This window comes from Emys orbicularis, chromosome 14, assembly GCF_028017835.1.
Source record: "Emys orbicularis isolate rEmyOrb1 chromosome 14, rEmyOrb1.hap1, whole genome shotgun sequence".
NCBI classification, from domain to species: Eukaryota; Metazoa; Chordata; order Testudines; family Emydidae; genus Emys; species Emys orbicularis.
The window spans coordinates 18695011-18719462 of NC_088696.1; the positions used below are offsets into that span (position 1 = coordinate 18695011).

The 24452-nt window shown below is 43.9% G+C and overlaps 1 protein-coding gene across 1 annotated transcript in view; it reads left to right on the forward strand.

Annotated features, from left to right (window-relative positions):
- Positions 1-13371: 13371 nt before the first annotated feature.
- Positions 13372-24452, forward strand: part of WTIP (WT1 interacting protein) — a 118973-nt gene continuing 107892 nt past the window's right edge. Inside the window, exon 1 of the mRNA XM_065416840.1 lies at positions 13372-14824. Coding sequence (XP_065272912.1) covers positions 13372-14824 — 1453 coding nt within the window. The remainder of the gene's footprint in view (positions 14825-24452) is intronic.

Consider the following 24452-nt stretch of genomic DNA (forward strand, 5'->3'; position numbering starts at 1 on the left):
ACTTGCTATATCTGTTTGCACAGTCCAAGTTTGTGTGGAATTCTGGGATATTTTATGATGTATACAGTCTTCAGAAATTAATACTGTACTATCTTCATTTTTGAAACATAATCTCATAGTACAGAACTTAAAAATTAATTTGTTTGAGGTAGAAGGGGAATTTTTTTTAATAAAACTTTTTTTCCAATCAATTATTGGCCTATTCAATGTGAGCATTTAAACCACCTTTTTCCAGGTTGTAATCTCCAATGAATATTGCTACTTAATGGCTTTGGAAAGGGCTGGCACTGGTCTTCATGTGGTTCGGTAGATTACACTAAAACTACTGTTATGGATTTCTTTCTAACAAGAAGTTCTGTAGTTCAGTTTGGTATTTGAAAAATTACTGTGTGGTAAATGTGTACGTTTTGGAACAATATTTTTAAAGTATTAAATTTTTGTTCATTTTAGTAGTGCCCAAAGTTTGCAATATGTCTGCAACATATTTCAACTTGAGGTGAAGATTTTGCACTTAAATCAGGATTACTACTATTTTACCAAAGTTATTTTCAAAATGGAAGACCACCAATCGTATTGAACCAACACTGCTTGCTTTAGTATGACTAGTGTTAGCCCTACAGAGCCAATAAAATTGACCAAATGAGTTCTATTATTATGGCTTGCACATCAACAGAATTTTAAATGAAATTCTCAGCAGAATCTGTTGATTATGATGTGCAGTACAGAAATAACCCTACTTAACGTTCAGATTCCTGGTAGTGTGTCTGGGCTGTGGCATCTACATAAGCTACTTTTTCAACTGTAAAGAAAGCAAACAATATAGATGCCAACAAGACAAAAAGTACAGGGTTCCCCAATTCCATATTTAGTCGTCTTTCGTACTGTAATTTTGATATAAGACTGGTTTTGCAATTCAAATATCCAAATATGAAATTCCAGGTCTAGATGCTTAGTCTTTTTCTTTTGTTGACAGGGCAGGGCAGGACAGGACTTGATGTCAAGTTGAAAATGAAGACATGATCCAAAAGTGTTTTTAATCATGCCAAAGTAGCATCAATTTGAAAAGAGAAAAGAAATTTTGACAGAGGACTAATGTTCTTGATATTTTGCTTCTGTAGCTTTCTGTGTGCATGGGGAATTCAAGTACAAGAGTTTGGATAATGTGTCTTTGCGGCCCTTCTTAAAAAGAATCTATAGACTGTCATGAATACGTGTTCAGATGTAAATCTTCCTTTACTCAACTGTTCAGTACTTCCAGAAAATTAAGGCAAATGAACTTTTTCTTTACGAGGTTTGTGTATGTGTTTTAAAAGAAACTTTATGGCTTCATTACTACTGCTTGTGATCCATATAGTAGAGCTTTGCTGTCATGCCACAATCAGAACCTCATGCCATCTAGGCTAACAGCGTGTCCAAGATACTGTAACCTTGTCTCATATTTGCTTGCTAGCAATGACTGGTATGCAAGACCTTAGAAAAATACCCACCATTTGTATCTATCAGGGAAAGCTGCAGTTTTGATTAACTTTCTGATATCAAGATTACTCATGTTGAGGATTGCTTTTCATCTCTTGGAATTTGAATTTGGTATGAACCAAATGGCTAAGATTTTCCTCTAAACAACATAAGCAACTTTGCAACAGGATTTTCTTGCAGATTGGAGAATGGAACCTTGGGATCATGACTCTCAATTCTCTGCTCTAACAATTAGATTTACTTTCTTGAGGGACTTCTTATCACCACTATTCATTTTGTTCCATTGTCAAGGAACGTTCAAAGGCATCAGTCTCACAGATTGGAAGGCTGGAGGGAGACAAGAAAATGCGGGGGAGGGGAACCCAAACCCTCATTCTATGCTTCATTGGTCACTGGTCCCAAACACTTAGGTGTTCTGTCTGTTGTTGTACAGTACTGAAATGCTGTATTTTATATTACAGCAGTTTCCCAAAGTTTGTGGGGAACACTCCCCTTGGTGTTGCACATTGCCACCTGCTTTGCCAGCTTGTTCTAGCCCTTGAATAAACCACGATAAAATCAGATTCCAGAAATCTGCAGTATGGAGCTAAAATGTGGTAGTATTTGGCCCTAAACTTTGAATCGTAGGCGTTAAGAGCCCGGCATTTGTGTATGTGGTAAATATTTTACCTGTCTGTGAATGTGTGATTTTTCTGTACTACTTAGAAGTATTGTATACCCTCACTTAACTAAATTATTAGATGTGAAAACTTATATGTGAACAATTCAGTTAAAATCTTGTATTTGCTGAGTGAAGTTTCCATGTAACCAATGCATCACTGTCTGATTTACAACTTGAAATCTAGCCTAAAATATAACACTGCTCATTCAAAAAAAAAAAACCACCAATGTTTTTAGGAGTTGAGCTCTTTTTTGTTTAGGTAATCAATACTTGGGTGACTAAACAAGTTCTGAGACTTTTCTTTCTTTTAAAAAAATATTTAAAAGGGAGTTATAAAAATACTGCCTTTAAACAGGCTGTTTCTATAGAAATAGGTGACTTCAAGATGTGCTGTTCATTTAGTGCTGGCTATTCTCTTGGGTCCTTTATTAAGTTCAGCAATACTTGATGAACCACTAAATATGCAAACTGGCTCTGAGAGCAAATGAAAGTCTAAATTTCAGAATGATGGAAGTGTGGATCGCCTTAATTTGGCTATCATCACCACATTACAGTAGGATTTTTTTTCACCTAAACTTTATCTTGCTGCTGACAGCTGTAGATTTTTTTTAAATTAACAGAAAACTGAACAAAGAATGTCTGAAATTTCCCATTTTCAGCTATGACAATTTCAGTTGTTAAACTCTTTTTTTGTACAGGTGTTTTTAAAAAGTAAGAAAATATACTCGAGAAGATTAGGCCTAATAGTTAAAACACAAAAGGCGGAGTCAAGAGATCTAAATTCTTTCACAGTTTCTCACTTGAGTTACTGTATGATGCTAAGTAAGGCCTTGTCTCCGTTAGAGACGTTCGCAGCAGTATAATTGCTTCAGTGTGGTTACACCAGTGCAAACTGCTAATTGTACTGATGTAAAGCAGTTCTTGTGTTGGTGCAACTTGCTATGGTTATTTATTACATTGATGCCATTTTACCTAATGTAGTTACCTTGGAGAGTAGCCACAAAGAGGCTGTAAAAGAGGGTTAGTACTTAATGCTTGTTACTTTGTGGGCATGTTCAGAAGCCTAATTGTCTATTTGGGGTGCTGGAATTAAAAGCAGTGTACAAGTACAGAGAAGTATTTACCATAATTAAATATGAACATATGCATTTGCTTCCACCTCAAACATCCTTACTAAACTGGGTAATGGAAACTAGCATGAAATTAAAATGGAAGCTCACACTCCTTTGTTCTGTGGACTGTTTTGTGGGAAGAGATTCTTGTGGACTCTCTTTCCCTTCCCAACCCTGCACTCAAGCAACTACTTGGTTCTCAAAATATTTTGTGGCAGACTAACCAACTCCTCCACTGAACTGTCAAAATGAGACTTTTTTCCTGTCCCCTTCAGCCAGGAGAAAGCCTAAGTTGGGCAACTGACAACAATTCACTGGCCTGGTTCCTGAAAAATCAGCTTTGAAACTGGTGTTACTAATTTACTGCTTGTAGTAGTTCCATCTGATACCATAATTTTGTTCTGTGACAATTATGAGCCATCCAGAGACATAAATGAACTCCTGGTCAATGCCTATTGACTTTCACAGCAGCCAAGTAGCATCTAATTTACAATTTCAAATTGTGATCCTTACAGTAAGGCCTATTGCCAACCACTTCTTGGATCCTGTAGGCTAAGCAGATTTAGGCTCTGTCAGCAGTATAATGACACTGTCAGTATTGCCTATCTCAAGCATTCAAATATGAGTCAGGCCACAAAATCATAAGACTGACTTAAAATCATGTTTTGTTTTGTTTTTAATTTTAAACTCTGGGTTCTTTTTCTTTGCTTTTTGGGGGTGGTGGTGCAGGGGAGGGGAGTGAGTTGAACCTTTTGGGTACACACTGGTTTACATTTTCAAGCTTTGCTCTGCAACATTGAGAGATGGGTACTTAGTTGTTGTTTTTTTAATGGCACTGCGATTCTTATGTAATCCTTTGATTTCAGGACCCGGTGCTTTAAGAAAAACAAGAAATACTGCAAGAGACAGTAACACTGTTATTTATCATTCATATAACATCAGCAATGTATTAGGGTCTGTATGGACAGCTGAGAAGATGTCCTTGTCCAAAGAGCCTACAATCTAAGCAGATTGGCGTACGGTAGAGGGAATGGCATGTACCTAGCAGTGAAGTGGTAGAGTGGTGAAATGGGCAGTTTAGTGCCTGACTTTGTTGTAGTGACCCTTCTTTGAGGAAGGATGGATGTATAAGATAGCTCAGCCTTCTGGGAGAAAGGTGTTTTAAGGAAAGAATTGAAGGAAGAGAGCCTGGAGGCTGGTTAGGCTGGTAGAAGACTGGGCAACGAAAGTAAGAGAGGGCCTTGAAGAAGGCTGGTGGTCATGACTGAGGAGAGCATAGGGGAAATGATATCTTCAGAAAGCAATAGTGATAGAGTAGGTGACTCTCTTCTCTCTTAGGGTACATCTACCTTGGAGCTGTAATTTCCAGCTCCAATAGACATACTGTACCTGTACTAGCTCTGAGCTAGTGCACTAAAAATAGAAGTGTTGCTGCAGCAATGCAAATGGCAGGAGAGGCTAGTCCCCCACAAGTACTTACCTAGGGTTTCAGATGGTATCCTACTCCTGGCAGCTAGCCCATTCTGCTGCTTGCACTGCTGCTGCTACACTTCTATTTTTTAGCACTGTAGCTTGATCAAACCTATCAGGTTAATTACACCTCCAGCTCCAGTCAAGACATACTCTTAATCAATGAGCCATGGCTCAACATCATGCTGGGAGTGCTGTGCTGCTGATGGAACGATCTTTGTAATTAGCTATAAAACAAGTTCCTTGACCAACTGTAGTCAGGGAAGTTCCCACTAAACATTTCATAAGTTAGGGGCTCCAATGCCCTGAGCAAATTCCAAGCCACGGTAAGTATCTTCTTCCTTCCTAAGGTCCATTGATGTTCCTACTGGTAACATTGTTCCTCCCTTCCTGTACTATATATCATAGTTTTGTAATTTTGCTGTGTTACTGTTTCTCCCCCTAGGTGACTACATTTCAGTACTGGATGAAGGGATCCCAGTGTATGTATTATGGAACAAACAATGCTATGTGAATGTAAGTTGTTATATTATTTGTCATTATTACCTGTGTATTATTTCATTAATGTATTAGAGAGATTGAGAAATGCATTATTAATGCATTATTACTTGCATTGAACATAAAGATTTAATTGGTAGAGTTATAATTGTTTAGAAGAAAATACCATCATCATGATTGAAAGTAGGAATCTCAACAGAGACTGGAGTCCCCTTTCACTTCTAGAAAAGATCCCTCAGGTCGTGGGCGAAGCACATTGCTTGGGCAATATCAGCAAGCTAACACTGCTACTGGCCTGCTATATTTGTTCATAGACTTTAAGGTCAGAAGGGACCATTATGATCATCTAGTCTGACCTCTGTTGGGTGGGTATAAAAAGTAAAGACTTCAGTCAACGGTGTATCTTGCACCAACTGTAAACTGACATTTTAAAAAAAGAGGAAAATCACAGTGGATTGACACCTATGTAATGACTGTGTTTTGGCTCAGATACTGTAAGAGCATTAGGATTTCCTAACTGGATAAAGTTTTGGAGTATTCCTTTCATGACTTTCTTTTTATCATTAAAAGATAAACTGTAGTCCTATAGATGTAAATGTCCTTTCCCCCCCCAGATCTCTGCAATGAGTGGCCTTCAGACAAGGCCTCTGATTTAGCCCCACATTTAAATTAATTTGTCAGGTGCATAATTAACTGATTTGAATTAGTAAATGTGAGGTTTGTGTATGTGCAAATGAAGTGTCTGGTCTGAAGCCAGCTGATTATGTTTGAAAATATGTCCTATGTTTGTAAATAATTATGAATAACACAGACCTGGTGTTGCAGCCATCCAAAATCTTAGGAAACAAATTGTTTTAGTAAGTAATTTTACTATTTAAACTCCCTGGGGATTGTGGGATGCAAAACTATATGACAGAGGGTGGAGATGGATGGCAGGAGAGAGATCACTTGATCATTACCTGTTAGGTTCACTCCCTCTGGGACTCCTGGCATTGGTCACTGTTGGTAGACAGGATACTGGGCTGGGTTGACCTTTGGTCTGACTCAGTATGGCCATTCTTATGTTCTTAAATGAGAAACACTTGCTAATGTTTGTTTTATATGTAAATAGTGAAATAGACTAGTGAAATCCTTGGGGATACTTTGTCTGCTGGTTTAAGCTTAAGGGCACCAGTCTTTGGTGTTTTCGAGGTGTTGTCCTGAGTTATATAGCTTGGTGCTTAGCTGCATCTGCACTGAAATATTAAAAGAATAAGAAGAATGTAAAACACTTTAAACATTGTTGAATGCAGCTTTAGAATGAAAAATGATCTGCAAGCTTGCAGAGTAGTGTTAGTCAAAAATATTTTAAATAGTTTTGTCTAGCAGTTAAATGTAGTTGATCGAGTGCAATGTGGCCTGTCTACCAGAAGATGGTGCTCTAGAACATGTTCAATAATAACCAGAACTTAATAGCCATAATAATTTGAGTTCCAGTATTTTTATAAACATTAGCACAAGATTCACAGAGCCTTTCAACCTCAAAAGGAAAGAAATGTGGCATTTGTGATACTTATATTCTCAGATATACCCAAAGCAGTGTAAAAATAGATATCTATAATACCACTAAAAGTCAAGTGGCTCGACTGGGAGAATTGAGGGTATTACAGCTGCTCTGTTTTAAATTATCCCGAAGAAATAGATTTACTTTAAATAACCTTTTTGCAAGCAATTCATACTCATCTAAGCAATGATGCATGGTTATGTCCCAAACTTCAGACCTGAAAAGGCTTGTTTGTGTATTTATTTATTTTTAACTTTCACCCGAGACAAACAAACCAATTTTCCTCTAAACGATCACCACTAATTTTGAAAAATCTTGGCCCAAGACAGAAAAGGGGGAGGAATAATCATTAGCTTTCCTCTCCCCACCAAAAATTTGAGCTGCTTTTTCAAAAGGAAAAATGTAGTAGTAAACTTGTATATTATTTAATCTACAATGGTGTACCCAACAACATAATTTAATTATTTTACTCAGTATTGGGAGACAGAGGAGCAGGGAGAAGATGTAGCCAAAAATTAAATATTGGGTAGCATCAAATCTGGTAAAGTGAATCTCAGAAAAGTTCTCACCATTTCCAGATTCTTGAACTGGGGACGAGTATCAGAGGGGTAGCCGTGTTAGGCTGGATCTGTAAAAAGCAACAGAGAGTCCTGTGGCACCTTAAAGACTAACAGATGTATTGGAGCATAAGCTTTCATGGGTGAATACCCACTTCGTCAGACGCCTGACGACGTGGGTATTCACCCACGAAAGCTTATGCTCCAATACATCTGTTAGTCTATAAGGTGCCACAGGACTCTTTGTTGCCTTGAACTGGGGAGGTCAAAATAAAAACAAACAACCTTGCATCATCATCATGGTAAAAACATATGGTATGAAATCCTGACCAACTGAAACCAATGGAAGTTTTGCCATTGACTTCAATGGAGCCAGGATTTCACCCATGAATTATCTTTACAGAGTCTCAGTTTTGCTGTGAGTGAGATATTTGCTGCCGCGAGACACAAAATCACCACACACAGAGAGTAATTTATTTCTACGATCTTGCTTGGCCAGGGTTTCCTCGAAGGCACACTGGCAATTAACAGAAATAGGAGTCCAGTGACTGCCAGGCCCAGCCAGCTGATATTCACAGATCAATAACTCCACCTGGCTTTTTTTCCTCCCTTTAAGTCTTAGACAAAGGAGCTTATTTAGCAGAAGCAGGTGGCTTTCCTTGATATCTGTTTTACTGGTATTGCTTAAAAATCAAACATAAAGATTAACATACCAAATAAAGCAGCTAAATTCAGCCCTCTATTGATCTAACTTTAATTCTGCCAGGTCGCTCTATGAAAGCTAGTGCAGAAGAATTTCCTTTGTGCAGAAATGAGCCTTATACCTACACACATATTTTACAGCTGGTTCTATTAGCTGTTCAATCTAGGCAAATGTGCCCGAATTAGGGTCAAGAAAAAAATGCCAAGACTATCAAATTATAATTTGTTACTTGGCTTCTTTCTGTTGCTTGGCTTCTTTCATAAATATAAAAGTGGAGAGAATTACTAGAGCGTTTATAATAGCTACAGCACTTTCAGCTCAGCCCCGCTGTGTTTGCACATCGCAACACATGGTCTTCTATGAGAAAATGTAACAACATTCAGGCATGTGATATACCACTGCAAACATATTTATTTCACCCATGTGGGCCACATCTGTGACTCTAGGGTGTATAAGTATTTTCCTCTACATGTACTACAGCAGTACAATTTACTTGTGAAGAGTTGGTCTCGAGCATCTCTTATTGTAAAAGGACAGAGAGAAAACCATTGTGCTGACATACACGAGGGGGTTCAGTGGTCTGCAGTGGCATGACCCAAGCCTAGCTTTTGGATTTATATATTGAGTGTAATCTTACTTTTACTATAGAAAGCTTGTAAAAAATGTAATTAATCCAAAATGCTTTCCAAAAGGGTGATTTTTCCCAGATTCCTTTTAGTCCCAAATATTTTTGCTGAGGTCATACTAAAGAAGAAAGCACATGCTTTAACTCCTTGTGCATCAAAGGCTAGACTATAATCTTGCAATCTTGCCCTGAGCAATGGGTAGCATGTAACTGTGCTGCCCCAGAAGCAGAGCAGGGACTGAATTGTGACTCAGAGACACCCTTGATTCATGAGAGCAATCAGCTCCACTAGCCCTTTTCCTGCCACACCTCACTACCCCACTTATGTCATCTTCCCAGCTCTGCTAGCTGGCATGTTGGGAGGCAAAGCCAAGGTTGCAACTACTCTTTGTAGCTTCCTGTCTACATCCCACCACCTGCACAGGAGATGGAGAAGTGACCATCTGGCTGCTATCCTCATCTATGCTGTTGCCCACAACAGAGGTAGAAAAATACAAGGGAGTCAGGGGGCTCCTTACCCTCCTTTACTCCCTTGCATGAGCACACAGCAAGGGTCATGATATGACCCCAAGTCATTGGAGAGAACTTTCACACTAACCTGCCCACAATATCATATTAGTATTGATGTTGATTATTTCATGGGGGAAAGTAATTGAAAAATTAAGTCGCTCAGTAAGTCAAATTATCTGTCCAAGTTCTCTTATGGCCCTTGCCACCCCATGGTTACCCAAGGAGAAAATGGTGTCATATTTGCAAATAAATAAATATCGATAGAAAAACAAGATCTCAGAAAAAGGCCAAGATAATTATAAATAGGACATATTGGTAATAGGATATAGAACTTTCCGCCTGTAGGGCACTGGATCATACAACCCAAGTGCCCAGTCCTACAACTGGACTTCAGTTGGGCATGATATGGGTGCAGGGCCCAAGTTAGCAATGATATGAACCTGTTCTCTTTTGAAGGCTGTTCTGTGGTCTGCATAAGATGAGTAGTCTCAGAACAGTTCTTTGTGGATATCTGACCACATTACACCACAGTTAGAATATTTGCTGGGAGCCCCCCAGGAAGCCCAAGGTGTGAATGGGCCAGGGGTTGGAGCACCTTTCAACCTTTGTGGGTTTCCCTCCAGGTTAGAGTTGCAGGACAATTGCAGGGAAGATTATACTACTGGTGCCCAATGGTGCTGATAGTGTTGCCAATTTTGGTTGGACATATTCCTGGAAGTTTCATCACATCAGGGCAGCCATGACCCCATCACTTTTACCAGCAATAAGGGTGAGTGACGGGGTGAGCGGGCTGAGAGGAGGGAGCAGGGGACGGGGTCTTGGGGGGAAGAGGCGATGTGAGGGTGGGGGCTCAGGGAGAAGGGGTGACATGAGGGCGGAGCCTCAGGGAAGGGGCAGCATGGGGGGCAGGGCCACAGTTCTGGCACCAGTGGCACCCCCACTTTTAGGGAGCTTCCTTCACCCCTGCATCACATGATATACTTTTTAATGAAATATTAATCTTTAATTCCTGGAGGCTCCAGGCCAATCCTGGAGAGTTGGCAACCGTATATTTGATGTTTGGAACAAAGATAGTAAGCCATCACAGATGCACAAAACATTGCAGGGAGCATTTACAAGGAGCAGACAACTGCAGACTAAAGATACAATACACCTTAATGAAGGGGGAAAGCAATCAATAGCACATGCACATGGCAACAGCATACTGAGGAGCTCAACAAAAAGCATGATAAAGAAATTGGGTACAGAAAAAGGTATTAGAAAAGTGTGTTTTACTGACAAGACTTACAGTATTTGCACATATTTATCCTTGGAACTAAACATTACATTGGCAGTGTCATCAAATAGGGAACCCTATTCCTGCCCCCGCAGCCGAGTTTTTCTGTTTCCCCTACACACACACAAGTTGCCAATCTCTCTCTCTCTCTCTCTCTCTCTCTCTCACACACACACACACACACACACACACACACACACACACATATTTTGTTTCTATTTCCCTTACACACACACAAAAATTGCCAATCACCCTCCCTGGCTAGGGACTTTTTCAAGAACACAGTTGCTTTTAATGTTTAATTAGGTATGATAACAAGATAAAATGTTCCTGGCACTGTACAGTGCCCACAGCTCAGACTTGCAACATTTTCCACTGATTGCAGGCAACTAAACATCTAGTATTATAGTGGCAACATTCACGTAGCTATTGTTAGGGCTACGTCAGCACTTCCATGATAAACACAAGCTATTTTCAGGGGCTTATAATTTAGTTGCAAAAATGTACTCTAGGCTCCAGCTTTGTATCCAAGGTTTCAGGCCAGTAACAATTTCTAACTTGCTTTTAGACTTTATTATCCACCATTTTTTAAGTTGCACAAATTTAAATGGCAAGTAGTGCTATGCTTTTTACTGGACCATCACATAAAATAAAATTGGGTAGAAACTTCTTCTGCATAGGCATACAACCCTAATAAATATATTTTTTTTAAACTCATGTTGATTCAAAAATTGTTTTGGGCCACAATATATACATCATATGTATCATTTTTTTAAAAATGTACAGTCTCAATAAATATCTGAGGATAAGTTACCATATTTGCTTTCATCCTAAGGCCCTGATCCTGCAATTGGATTCCCCTGGGCAAACCCCTGTGCAGCTCCACACAGCTGCAGGTTGTCAATCTGCAATGATCCAATTGCAGAATTGGCATGTAATCTTAGGACTGATCCTCTAGTTTTTAGCACCTGAGGAGCCCCATCAAAATCAAATGAATTTAGGCCTTATTGAGAGTTCTACCAGCACTGCTCTAACATATAGTGGCAAAAATGCCACTACATGGCCCGTCCCCCATTGCTAACACATGAGCAACTGCACTGGTGCTGGGGCAATCAGGGGAGACCTACCTAAAACACTCGGTTGTAGACAAGACCTAAAATACTTTAATTCAGTGGGCCTCTTGCTATGAATAAAAATTACAGGACTGCTTCTTTTGTTTAGAATGACATCCACATCAACAAACAAGCAATCTATGTGAACACTGTATTAAATTCAGATTTGCTGATTGAAAGCAATGCCTCTGAAGCAGTAGTTGCAAACAATTCAGATCCATTTATTTTAACAAAAATATATACAAATTGCAAGCAAAAGAGTGCATTATTTAAAAAATGGGAATGATAGAGTTTTTATGTTTAGCTAACTCAAAAATGATTGAATGAGTTTGTCTTAAACTGCCCCAGAAATACTCATATTAGAGCTGAAACCAAGGATGAAAAGTTCCAGGCAGAAAGAAGAGCTCTGAGGAAGTAGTGAAGGAGTGAAAAGAAGGGTTTATAGTCTCTAAGGTGCCACAAGTACTCCTGTTCTTTTTATATATATAAAGTCTCTAACTCAAACTCCCTAATGGAATTCCCCAGTAGACAAGAATGGCTCCCTCAAAACCACTGGGTTTTTTTTGTTTTAAATGAGCAGTTCATACTTAATTATTTAATTAAGATTTTCTGCTTTGCAAATGCATCCACCTCTGAAGAGACTTTATAAAATTAAAAATAAAGGAAAACATATTTATTCAAAAAGAATCATTACTTTTTCTTCTGTTTCAGTACATAGATCAGTAACTTACATTTTATATAATCTTGCACAGAACTTTCTTTAAAAGAAAACAAAATAATATCCCTAAGAACTTGAATAATAAGAATAGCTCAGTGTGTGGCACAAACAGACAAAACCCAGTAAGTCCAGAGCGAACGCTGGCACTCCACTTCCTAAACTCACCCACTTGGTTGTGGGGGGAGAGATGGAGCAAATGCAGTGTGTTAATTCAGGACAAGCATGTCAGCCTCAGCTTTGAATTTCCTGGCTCTGTTGGGCGAGCTCGATTTTATCTAGATCTGGGGAGGAGATTACATTTATATCCTGCAAACCCCAGCTTCAGAAGAAAAGTTTGAACTCCCCTCAAGGTGTGAAGCACAGGGCTCCCACCTCCTCCAGGCTTGAGTTTCCCCCCCTGGGCTGTGAAACTGGAGAAGAGGAGCAGGAACAATGTCACATGAAGGGAATGCTAACTACACTGCAACCTCGCTGCTTCCAGGCAGCTCCTCCAGCCTCAGCCTCTCTTTCTCTCTGACTGACTTGGTTAAAATCATTGTTTGGCTCCAGCATTAACTACATTCCAGAGGGACGCAGCGCCCAGTCTCCTTCCTCGCATTCCTGCCCCACACAAAGGAGTCCCTCCCTCGCCTGGCCTCTGTGCATCTCTTCCAGCGCCACAAAGACCCTGGGAGCCGGGAGTTGCACTTGCCCCCAGGCTCGGAGTTTGTCCCCGGCGCTTGGTCTAGGTGCAACTTTGCTGGGAAAGGGGGGAGAAGGCAGCCAGCCCCTGAGTGCAAATTCCTCCGCGCAGCGCGCCATTGACTGGCCTGAGCAACTTATTTAAGGCTGGAAATTGACACACGGGGGGCTTTTTCTTCTAGCCTCTCCTCGTTCGGCTAAGGGAACTGGTCGTGCGACGGGCTGTGGAGCAGGGATGCCTTCCAGGTGACCTGGTGCAAGGAGCTGCTGGGTCACCTGGCTGCAGATCTCTGGGGCAGGGGGAGCAGCCTGGGCAGAAAAGTGCCTTTCCCTGCTGCAAACTTCCCAGCCGGCGGCTTTCGTGCCCCCCCCCTTCTTTTTTCTTTCTCTCCCCCCACCCTTCCCCCCCCGGCTCGGGGCCGGCGGAGCATGGAGAGGTGCGAGGAGGACATTGCCCGAGCCCGCAAGTTCATGGAAGATCTGTCTCTCTACGAGACCTGCCAGGATGGGCTGTACAGCGGCCGGGGCTGCAGCGCCAGCCGGAGGGAGCTGCTGGAAGACGCCCAACGGGCCATCGCAGCCCACATGACGGCGGAGCCGAGAGGCAAGAAAATGAATGGCACCGTGGCCCCCCCGGGGGACGCCCACCCCGCCGCCGCCTCCGGCAAAGTGTACCAGGCTGCGGCCGCCCCCCAGTCCCGCTCGCTGAACGGCAGCAGCCGGGGGGGCGGCCAGGAGCCGGGCTGCTGCGAGGAAGGGCTCTGCACCCGCTCCGAGGTGGCGCTGCCCTGCTACGGCGGCTTCGCGGACAAGGGCAGGCGCTATTCCTCCGAGAGCGCCCGGCACAGCGCCGGCAGCGCCTACGAGGGCGTCTACGTGCCCAAGCCGGCCGGCTCCTACCCCGGCCCGCCGGGCAGCCGAGCCCACGCCGGGCCCGAGGGCAAATACAACGCGGCCAGCCCTAGGGCCAGCCTGGCCGCCTCCTGCCAGGAGCAGCTCAGCCGCTTCTCCAGCCCCAGGTCCAGCCTTGGCAGCAGCGGCGTCCCGGGCTACGAGAAGTTCTCCAGCCCCCGGGCCAGCCTGGTGGTGCCCGGGCAGGAGAAATACACCAGCCCCCGGGCCAGCCTGGTGCAGTACGAAGGCAGCGCGCTGAGCCCCAGGTCGAGCTACGCCAGCACGGCCAGTGACACCAGCAAGCACTCCAGCCCCCGGGCCAGCCTGAACAGCTACGACTGCGGGAGCAAGCCCAGCAGCAACCGCACCAGCGGCATCAGCATGGGCTACGACCAGCGGCACATCAGCCCCCGGTCCAGCACCGCCAGCCAGTACTCCTGCACCATCAGCCCCCGCTCCAGCTACTCGGACTCCCGCTACGGCCCGTCGGGGAATCCCGAGCTGGATGGGGCTGGCGGGCCTGGGCTCCCCATGGTCAGCCCCAGGTCCAGCCTTTGCAGCCAGGATGGTCGGACTGGGGCGGTGGGGAACTGCAACCCGTCTGTGATCAGCCCCAGGTCTAGCATCTCCAGCCATAGCTCCAGAGGCTCCATGAGCGCTTACCCGGAGCTCCAGCTGCCTTCGCCCCGCTCTTCCATGCTGGGACCAAGTTTACAGGAGGAAAATACCACGCAGGAGCATGGAGATGCTTATCCCAGACACGAGCAGCAGCATCCTGCTGCCTCCAACCCCGACTCGGCTTCAGGGGCGTTATCAGCCTACACCTACAGCCCAACCAAAGGGTCCGCTTCAGCTCCCAAATTCAAGCTTCCGTATCAGGTCACCCCGTCCAGGGAGAGTGGACCCAGCCAGGCAGAGAGGAGGTTGGAAGCCTTGACGCTGGAGCTGGAGAAGGAGTTGGAGATGCACATGAAGAAGGAATATTTTGGTAAGTAGCATCCTCTTGCTCGTCTCTGGGAGTGCCTGGCCCAGGAGGCTTTGGGGGGAAGGAGAGGGGATTGCATTGCTGTTGCCACTGTCCGACAGCAGACTGGAGCTTAGCGTGTACATCCCGCTGCCCACGATGAGCAGAACTGGTTTAAAGTTGACTTACTGTGTACATTCCAAACAGGCATGGGGGGGAATCCAGTCTTGAAAGATCCAACATTAGAAGCATTAGCCTATAAGAGTCAAATTATTCAAAGATGATCCCTTATAAGACCTTATTTTTACTAACAGTTTTACCTGTAGGAAAATAGTCACTGACATTCATGGCCATTTTCTATCCCGATTATTTACCCAGGAACATATTGCTAAAGTCTGCTGTAGTCCTGAGCTAATGGACCAATTTTCAAAAAAAAGTTTTCTTAGTTGTATTCCTCTGGCTTTAGATTGCATTTCTCCTGGTCCATTCCACTAGTTACACTAGATCTGTTTGTTTAAAAAGCTGCTTTTTATGCTGTTCCTCTGTCAAAAATCTGTGGTTTGTTTGTTTTGGAGACTTTCCCTTTCTGTTTATCCCTTTTGCAGTTTGTCATTTTCCTTGTTTTCCCCCTCTCTGGTGTGACTGGAAACAATGCATAAAGTATTATAGACGCACCTGTTTGTGCCAGTATGGTTTGGTATGGTATGGTTAATTGTCTTTCCATTATAAACCTAACTTTTCAGGACTCCCTAACTTTAGAATATAAGTTAATGTGATTTGAAATAGATACGTTTGAAGTCTTTGGCCCAGCTGCTGTATTTTTGTTTTTATAAACAATGGGCAAACTGGAGAAGCCAGTTTTAGGACTTGCTTCAATAAAATCTTTGTCCCGATTCAACATGAGAGATGCTCACGGGAGCCTCTGGCACATATCGTTTCCGGCCTGCAAGGCCTTGCTTGGCTCTTCACAGCACACAAGTGTGACACAGCTTGGATTTGCACCTAGAAAGGGAGAAGAGATGATTGGGGTGATGAGATCCTTTCCTGCCAGACTGCAGCTAAGTCACTCTGCCTGCCTATCTTCTCCTTTCCTCTCTGTCTGTTTCTGTCTTTCTGAACAATAAAAGCTCCGTGAAACAAATGAATGCATTTTGCAGTTAGTCTGCAGTGTAAGTTAAGCCCATTTGGTATTTTTTTTTTAAATGAAAGGAAATGGCCAAGATATTTGCATTTGAAAGACAACTACAGAGAGCTTGCAAATACTGCCCCATTCTCTACAGGTGCTGGGAATCTCCCAATGCAGCCAAATGGGGTGTGGGGTAGGGAGGGAAGATCTTGGAAGACCTCATAGACTGCATGCACTCATGTGGATTAGAGATCCAAGTTCTGCAGAGGGTGCCCTGCTTGGTTGTGTATAACAGGCTCCATGAGCGCTTTCCTGGAGCTCCAGCTGCCTTTGCCCTGCAACTTGGAGATGGGGCAGGGAAAGGCAAGTGGATGTACTGATGCATCAGTCAGCTGGTCATTGCCCCCCCCCCGCCCGCCCCCGCCAGCAGTGAGACAGACTCTGTGGCCTTTGAGGGGAAGGTTTCCCCCCTCAGTGCCCTGCTCTTTTACTCAGACTGGGCGCAGAGGAGAGACAGACCTTACCTATTAGGTATGTTCTTTTTAACTCATGTGAACATTCTGGAGGACCAGGATCCATATTATTTTAATGGATTTAATGAGCGTTTTGGATTGTGTGATAGTGTTCCACAGGAGAGGTAGGAGCCGAAAGAGGGACACTCATGGCCACATCTGTGCAAGAGGTTGGAGTGCCAATGAGGTGCTGGCTGTGGTAGTTGAGAACATCCCAGATCAGCAGGAAGGACCTGTCTTGCACAGATATTTATGCTATTTATAAATATGTTGCTTTGTGGTTCTGACTCCTGTGAATTGAAATAGGAATTTTAATGCTGGTGAAACAAGAGAGTTAGCAATAGGAAGTGGGTTAAGAGACACATGTAGGAGAGAAGATTGTCATTCACTACATAGTTGTACAGTACCTTCCATCTGGTTGGAGGTCTGAAGGGGCTACCACAATATAAACTATCATAATAATTATTATGACTCATTAAGTATCCATGGAAGCTGAATTGTGAAGTTAATTATCACACTAGGCAAAGTAATGTTTGCCTTGCAAATCTCAATGGATTTCAGTGGAAGTGCGAGCACTAAGATGCTTTCAGAGCAGAGGACATTAGCCTGATAGTCCTGGCCCTCTAAAAGCCTTCTTCTGGTGCAGTGAAGTGGCATGGGAGTAACTCAGAGAGGATGGAAGAGGCCATCGGGAGACAGACTGGCACAGGGTGTGTGGTGGGGTGTATGTGTGAGTGGGCTCTATTCTACAACTTTTTAATTTATAAGAATTTGCCTATTGCAACTGTCGCTAGGTGCATGTATATTCTATAACAACACTTTACAATATGCCCTAAAGATCAACAGACTGCGGCTCTGTCAGACAGATGGGAGAAGCACATTTCAGAGTCTAGGACCCTCTGTTAAGAATGTCCCGCCCCCATTGCTCAGAAATTCATATCTAGGAGAGTTTGCAAACCTCCCAGCAGACCTTAACTAGTGCAGTGGCACACAGAAGTCTCTCTGGTAGCCAGGACCCACACCAGATAGGGTTTAAAACAGCATAGCACAGATTATCAGTGTTCTGTAGCACCTATTATTTTAATTAAATTACTACTGTTTTTAATAGGACTTTGTGGGCTTGATCCTGCAGTTCTTTCTGAGTCAAAGTGAAGTGAAGGGTGAGTTTTGCCTGAGTGAGCACTTCAGGGTTGCGCCCTGTGTGACTAAAGATTGAAAGGGTGAAAAGAAAATATAATCAGCAGTACTAGGAGCTGCAAGAGGCTCAGAGTGATGGGGTAGGAAGCTGTCGTCTTCTGATAGATATAATGGCTAGTCACTTGGATACTGCTTCAGTGGTCTTTAGAAGCTTCTCCTAACACTCACGGATAGTAAATCAAAGGCAACAGAAATGCACTACTGCATTCACACAGTACTAAGCATCTGGCGTACACCCATATAAATGAACTTAAAGGCCTGGCTACCTAGTCACCATAGCCTCTGTACCCAGATCAGTACGTAAAAGGAGCACTCCGCTAGGAAGTATCAGATTAGTCCGGAAGACCTTCAAACACTTGCAATATTTAGGCACGCTATAATTTTACCAGTAGAAAATGAAAGTGTTAACCCTAATAGTCTAATAAACAGGGCAAATGGTTTAATGCTCCTTAACTGGATCAGCCTAAATATCTAGTAAGTACATTTACATGTTGTGACATTGCTAATTTTAGTCTCTCTCAACACCAGTCCTCATAACCTCTATTCAAAATGAAGGCTTGTCTACATGGGGATGTTACATTGAAGTAACTTTAGTTTATACGCCTGACGGTGCCTTGTGTCCATACACAATCTTTTTTAAAGTGAATTATTTGGCATCTTTGGCTGCTGCAGTAAGGGTATGTCTACGCTGCCCATGTTACAGCGTGGCCGCGGTAGCGCTGTGATGTGGGTAGTGTAGACACGCTTTATCGCTGGGGAAGAGCTCTCCTGGAGATTTAAAAACCAACCCACCCCGAATGAGGGTGTCTATACTGGCGCTTTTTAGCACTAAAACTTTTGTCACTCGGGGGTGTTTTTTCACACCCCTGAACGACTAAAGTTTTAGCTCTGAAAGTGACAGTGTAGACACCACCTAAGTAATCCTCCTTGGGACAGGAGTAACTCCACTTTGCAGTGAGTTTGCTTTAAGGTTCAGATGATTCCATGACTCTGCTGCTGGCAGTCGTCCCACTGCTATCTCACGCTGCATTGCTTCTCCCCTGGACTGCTCTGTCTGTATACTTGTATGGAGACCACTACTCCAGGGTCATCTTGTCACTTCTCCGTTTACATGCTGGCATTTAGTCAGGTGCGCCTCTTCTCAATACCAGGTAATGGTGAGTTCACCCTTCCAGAGTCACATCCCCACTATAGCAGCTGTGCCCTGAAGCCTCCACACGGATGCCTGCAGAGCTCCTGGACTTGATTGCCCTCTTTGGAGAGCTGCGTGTCCAGTTTCATCTGTCTCCAGAATGCAGGCATGTACGAGACCGTGTCAGAGCAAATGAGGAAAAGGGCATGCCCAGAGCTGGGCCGAGTGCCGAGTCCATGCAAAGGCGCTCCAAGAGAAGAACCTGAAGACAAGGGACAAGCACTGCCACTCTGGTAATGCTCCACTCCCTGCCCAGACTAGGAGGACCTGGACCATGTTTTTTGCAAGCGATGCCACCGCTGTGCTCAAGAATTATGTGGTGGACAGTTTTCCAGAAGGCACCGCGGAAAGCATGGCAAGTGTCCTGGAGCCCGCCTAGACCATAGGGTCTGACAAGGAGCAGGTTTTTCTGGATGGCCAAGGATTGCGTGACCTGTCAGATTTGGGGATCCCATGCAGGGACAGCTAGACAAACTGCTGTGCCGGGGATCCCTGCTATCAGCCAGCCTGAAAACGCGTCCGGGGGGAGCTGCTCGGGAAGTGTTGTGTGCTGTATTACAAGACGACAGCATAGGGGGATTTAAACTACTTTTTTTCTGGGTACTGGCTGTCTGCTGCCATGTTAGGTGGGGCTAGAAGCCTCTCCCCACCTAAGGGGTGTTTAACCCCTTACTCCCGCACTGTACTCAACATGACATCTGCACTGGAGAAGTAACGCTATACTTTTAATTCCTGGACATACCAAATTCTACACCCATCAGCCAGGTTTGCCTCCATGCACCCTTCTCAAATGGCTTCCTGCTTGCTCTCCTTCCCTTCCCCCTGTTCTTTGCCACCCCCTTTCCTTCCCCACCCAAGAGAGCAGCAGCATGGGAGTTAAAACAATCAAAGGCGTTGCATGGCAGGGATGCTTATCGTAACTGCAGGCCCGGACAGAGAAAAGAGCAACAGGAGAAGTAATTTGGCTCCCAGTTCTATAAATATCCTCAGCTTGAACTTGAACCCAAATCAGGCTTCACAGATGTTTCAAAATGCATAGGCACTACACAGCATTAGTGGGTATTTGACACTCTTGGATTCAGAACAATGACTGCAGAGTTGTGTTTATTTTGTAGTGCACTTTATGGTGATCTGCCAGTGTCATAAAAGAGAACTTAAGGCACAGCTTGTATTTTGGCACATGCGTTGCAAGGCAGTGCAGCTCCCCCGGGACTGACCGGTAGCTACCGTTTCCCTTCCATGCCTGCTCCAGATGGAGGGACACCTAATAGCCACACTGCATATCTTCCTGGTTTGCCCATTGTCTTTTTTGAACAAGACCCTTCTATGTCTCCTGAGGATTTGCCTCAGGGAACATCCTCCAGCTTACGGTTGGCCTGCAGGGGTGCATATGCAATTACTAACCTGCCCTCTGCAGCCTTCCGCCCACCTAAACCCACCACAGCCACCCAGCGTATTTTTACAGAGGTCCCTTACGAAGGGGAAATAATCTGGAAAATGTCTAACCACCTTGAAGTGAATTCTTCCTCCCCCCCGCTGCAGAGTGGGGAATGGCATTCCAAAATTGTGGGGAAAGCAACGTTTGGTGATCGTTGGCATGGAGACTAGGATTGGGACAATAAGTCCTTGTGCTTTTTCTGGTTTCCCTGATTTCCACGGCCCTGCTGAGAAGCTGACAAACCTTGGAATGAAGGGAAAAAAGACAAGAGAGGAAATATTCAAGGTACTAGTAACTGCATCCTGACATGGGGCCGGGGAGGGACAGTTTCCAGGAGCAGTTGGAATGGAGGATATGGGTCTTGACAGGGACACGATTTGGAGGCAAATCGCAGTGTGGGAGCACCTTTTGTTACAAAGGTCAAACACAGCACCCATCTTGGCAATGGCTTGCACACTATGGAGGACACATCATATACTGCAACCTCCCTGTCAATCAACCATATTTCAGGCCCTTTCCCCAGCAATCCAACCCCATGGAGAAGAAAAGTTGACTGCACCTCACCTGCAGGACTTTGTGAGTCTTCTACATTTTGGGCATGCCACAGTTCTCCTGGTTTGAAGTCTGTACTACAGTCGTCTTTCTTTTTCTTTTCTTTTAATTCAAGCAGCGTTATTTATTATCTGTGCTATTGGAAAATGCTAACTTTTTTTTTTTTTTTTTTTTTTTTAGTACCACTCAGCTGAAAAATTTCATTATAAACAGCTCCCCCCATCTTTCATAGAACATCCCCCCCATAGTATCAATTCCTAATAAAATCGATACACAAGCACATTTCAGTCATTTCTTTGGTTACAGCATGTTCATTATTCACAACTACTCTCTAGCCTCAAAGTAAGAGCATAATGCGTCCCTGACCCTGTTTCCCTGGCCACTTGGGGCATTTGTCAGAGGCACCCTCTGGCTGTCTGTAAGGATCAGAAAGCCATTCCACATCCTGCTCCTGCCCAGACTCACGCTCTTGGATCTCACAGATGAGGTGCAAGAGATAGCAAGCCCTTATCCCACAAGGCACATAATGAGAAGTGTCATGTCATGTCATCCAGCCTTGCAGTCTTTCAAGCTCATGCTCCACTGTCATTCAGCAACTGCTCAGTTAAACTGTTCCTTTCTTTTGTCAAGTGTCCAGTAAAAGGCTTCATCAGCTAGGGAAGCAGGGATAAGCTGGGTCTCCCAAAGTGATGGGAAAAATCATAACTCCATTAATGTCCATAGTGGTCAGGGGAGCAAAAATTCCCTATCCCATTCCAGCAAATGGGCCTGATTCTCTAAAGAAACTGGCATCATGGACCTTTCCAGAACTCGCATTAATACTGGTGAACCTTCCACAATGGTCAATCAGGCCTTGCAGCACCATGGAGAAATAACCCTTCCTGTTGTGTTTGGCCTGGTGTTGGGGTAAAGAATAGGCATGTGTCCCATCAGTAGCCCCTATACAGTTTGCGAACCTCATCCGTGCAAAGCCACCAATAACCTCCTATTTATTGCTAAGCTTTGTGACCCAGCCCAGCAGAACCTTCCACAGGGCATTGCAAATCTTCATGACAGCAGCCCTAACACTTGATCTACCAATACCAACTTGATCATCTGCTGACCAGTAGCACTTTGGGGGTGAGAGGCTGCCAGATGGTGCTAGCAACATGCTGAGGAGAACTCTCACATTGGTGTTCTGCCTCTCTAGCTCTTGGGTGAGCGCTGCACAGATCTCTGGGAAAGTAGCCTTCTGCATTGTGAAGTTCTCCTGCTGCTGTGGATCATCCCAGTTCTGCATCACACTCCCATCCCACCAGTCTCTTCCAGTTGACCAAGTCCAGGAACATGGCTCCACTCAGTGAAGCTGCTCCAGATAAATGCTCTGCAGAAGTAACTGCTCGATTTCACCCTCCTGCTTCTCCTCTACCTCTAGCTGTATTGCATCTGAAGCTGTCTGAAGCCGCTGAGCACACCCATTCGGCCGTGTGACTGCCAACAGAATGCGTGTTTGTTTCAATGACTTTCATGATTGCAACACTCAGCAGTGTGTCATCTGTACTGTCTGACAGCAGCTGGAAAGTGGCAGTGGCAACATTTGGATGAATTATGGAATTATTAGGAATCTCGGGAGTTTGTTAGTTTGAACCGCAAGTCCCACAATTCTTGCAGGCTCTGGTAGACATCATGAGAAAAATCCCAGAGCATAGGGCTGAGTGATGGAACATTGCACCATTGGATATCTACCCAGAATGCTGTGTGGTTAATTTGAACATATGCAGATCTGTGCGGACACAATGATTAACAAGGAAAGCACCGTAAGCCAGCATAATGAAGTCATGTGGATGCCTCTCAGTTCACATATTTAATTCAATGCAATTACAGCAAACAAGTTAGATCAATGTAATATTGCCAGGCAGACAATCCCTAAGAAACTTGTTTGTTTTTATTGTTCTTGTAATAGAAATCCATATAACTAAGACAGCTTGTATATAATCATGGTATATGTGGCACGTAACATGTACATGTGCAGGTACGTGTTCCGGCAGAGAGTCCATTTCCTTAAAAGCACAGTCTCCCTCAAATGATGGCTTAAATAGGGTCTCTCAGTCAGTGTAGTGTAATTTTGGAATTTATGTGATACAATGTTGAACAGAGCCATGGGGAATGTATGAAACTCAAAAAACTACTAAGACCACTAAGATATTTGTTACTGTGTATCTTCTGACACATTTTAAATGTTAATTTAGTATTTGTATATGTACTGAGACATTTAAATAACATCAAGGGACTGATTTTGGGGCCTCAGACTTTACTTGTTTGTGAACAGTTTTGTGCAGGCACGCTTCCTTTTCACAGGCACCTGCACGCACAGGTATTATTGTGAAGAAAGCATGTGTGCACAAGTGGAAGCTAGTTTGAGACTAATAGTGGTATTCCGGTCCCAGATGTTGTTTGTCACTTACCAGCTCAATTTGTAAATCTGAATGAAATTTAAAGGAACTGGGCAAAAGGCTGCTATTAGTGCCCAGAACACTTCTGCTAAAATATTACTCTACAGATTCTAATTTCTTAGGAAGCTTTACTCATAAAATATTATGTCTCTCCTATTCCCACCAACACAGAAAGATAACAATTGATACACTTTAGTTGTCTTTTTAAGCAAAACCTGTTCTGGGGATTATTCTTTAATTAATCTTTTTTTATCCAGGGCATGAAAAATTCACTCTCCTTTGACTAGGAAGCTACCGGGTGAGTGCCATCAATGTCTACATAATCTAAGCATTCCTTTAAAAGAGTGTCTAGACATTATGGTTACAACAATAACCTTCCAAACATAAATAAAGTGTAGAGCTATGCCATGCTTTAAGCCTGTGGTAGCTCCAGTGCCTCTGGGTTGCTCTCAGCTTTGCTAAATTACAGCAGACTGAGGGTGTCTCACTGCTGCTATTGGAAATCCTCTAGGTACCCATGAAACTGACCAGAATCGTGACAATTTCACGTTGCCACAGCTTGGAAAGCTCTCAACAGTAGAGTCAGACACTGGATCTGCTCACAGGAGAGGGCCCCAAAAAAGCAGATGGTGGATGTGGGGAAGCTGCAGCAGTGGTTGATTATCAGAGACCCACCACCACCACCGCAAAAGCCATGAGAGTGTGAATGCTGCTTCTCTCTTCCAGAAGCCAGAAGGACGCTCACATTTATCAGACACTTTCTACCTAGAGATAACAGAAGATGGAACCCAAAGTAGGGCTCATGGAGCCCCCTGGTAGCAATCCCATTAGCGCCCCCCTTCATAGCCACTGGGGGTTAGAGGAGATTTGACTTTGCACCTAGGTGAGACTCCTGGATTGGGGGAGGGGGCTCACTTTAATTTGGGCCTGTGTCTGAGGGTGTGGATAAGTGAATGGATGGGGTGAGGGTGTGTGAGATGGGGTACATGGATCTAGATGGGTGGGAGAGAGGGAATGACTGATGGGCTAAGTTAGACGAGAGAAGTAGGGTAGTATATAGAAAGAGTACACATAGGGGAGGAGGCAGAGCACATAGCTCAAGGAAAGAGAGAGAAAGGGATATAAAGATGGAGGGGCAGAGAAAGAAAAGGGCATGGAGACTGGAGACTGCAGGAAAGAAATGGGATAAAAAGTAGAGTGAAG